This window comes from Penaeus monodon, chromosome 32 (assembly GCF_015228065.2).
Source record: "Penaeus monodon isolate SGIC_2016 chromosome 32, NSTDA_Pmon_1, whole genome shotgun sequence".
Taxonomy (NCBI): Eukaryota; Metazoa; Arthropoda; class Malacostraca; order Decapoda; family Penaeidae; genus Penaeus; species Penaeus monodon.
Window position 1 is genome coordinate 5,854,248 of NC_051417.1, and position 386 is coordinate 5,854,633.

General features: G+C 28.2%; 1 protein-coding gene across 1 annotated transcript in view; it reads left to right on the top strand.

Annotated features, from left to right (window-relative positions):
- Positions 1 to 386, top strand: part of LOC119593385 (serine/threonine-protein phosphatase 2B catalytic subunit alpha isoform-like) — a gene marked incomplete in the record, with an annotated part of 201,939 nt that overhangs the window by 176,231 nt on the left and 25,322 nt on the right. The window contains 1 exon segment of the mRNA XM_037942314.1: positions 298 to 386. Within this exon segment, the coding sequence (XP_037798242.1) occupies positions 298 to 386 (89 nt within the window).

A 386-nucleotide genomic window follows, 5' to 3' on the forward strand; every position in this document is an offset into this window, starting at 1 on the left:
TTAATTCCATTTGTGTATCATGGTTTCACTTTTGTAAATTAGATGTGCAGTGTTTATATCATTTTGTTTAGATATTATTTAAAACATAATTAATTTACTCCAGCGACAGCCAGCACATTTTTTGCTTCACATTTCATATTTGCGTTTATTAATATATATTTTTTCTCCAAATCCAGTAGTGTCTTTTATATATATTAAATCTGTTCACCGAAATGCAATTTGCAGAATCCTTAATTAATGTATATCTTTTATGTATTTTATGTAATTAATATGTATTTTCTCTCTCGTTTTTTCCAGTGTGTTCTATATCTCTGGGCGCTTAAGATATGCTATCCCAACACTTTATTTCTATTAAGAGGAAACCACGAATGTAGGCATTTAACTGA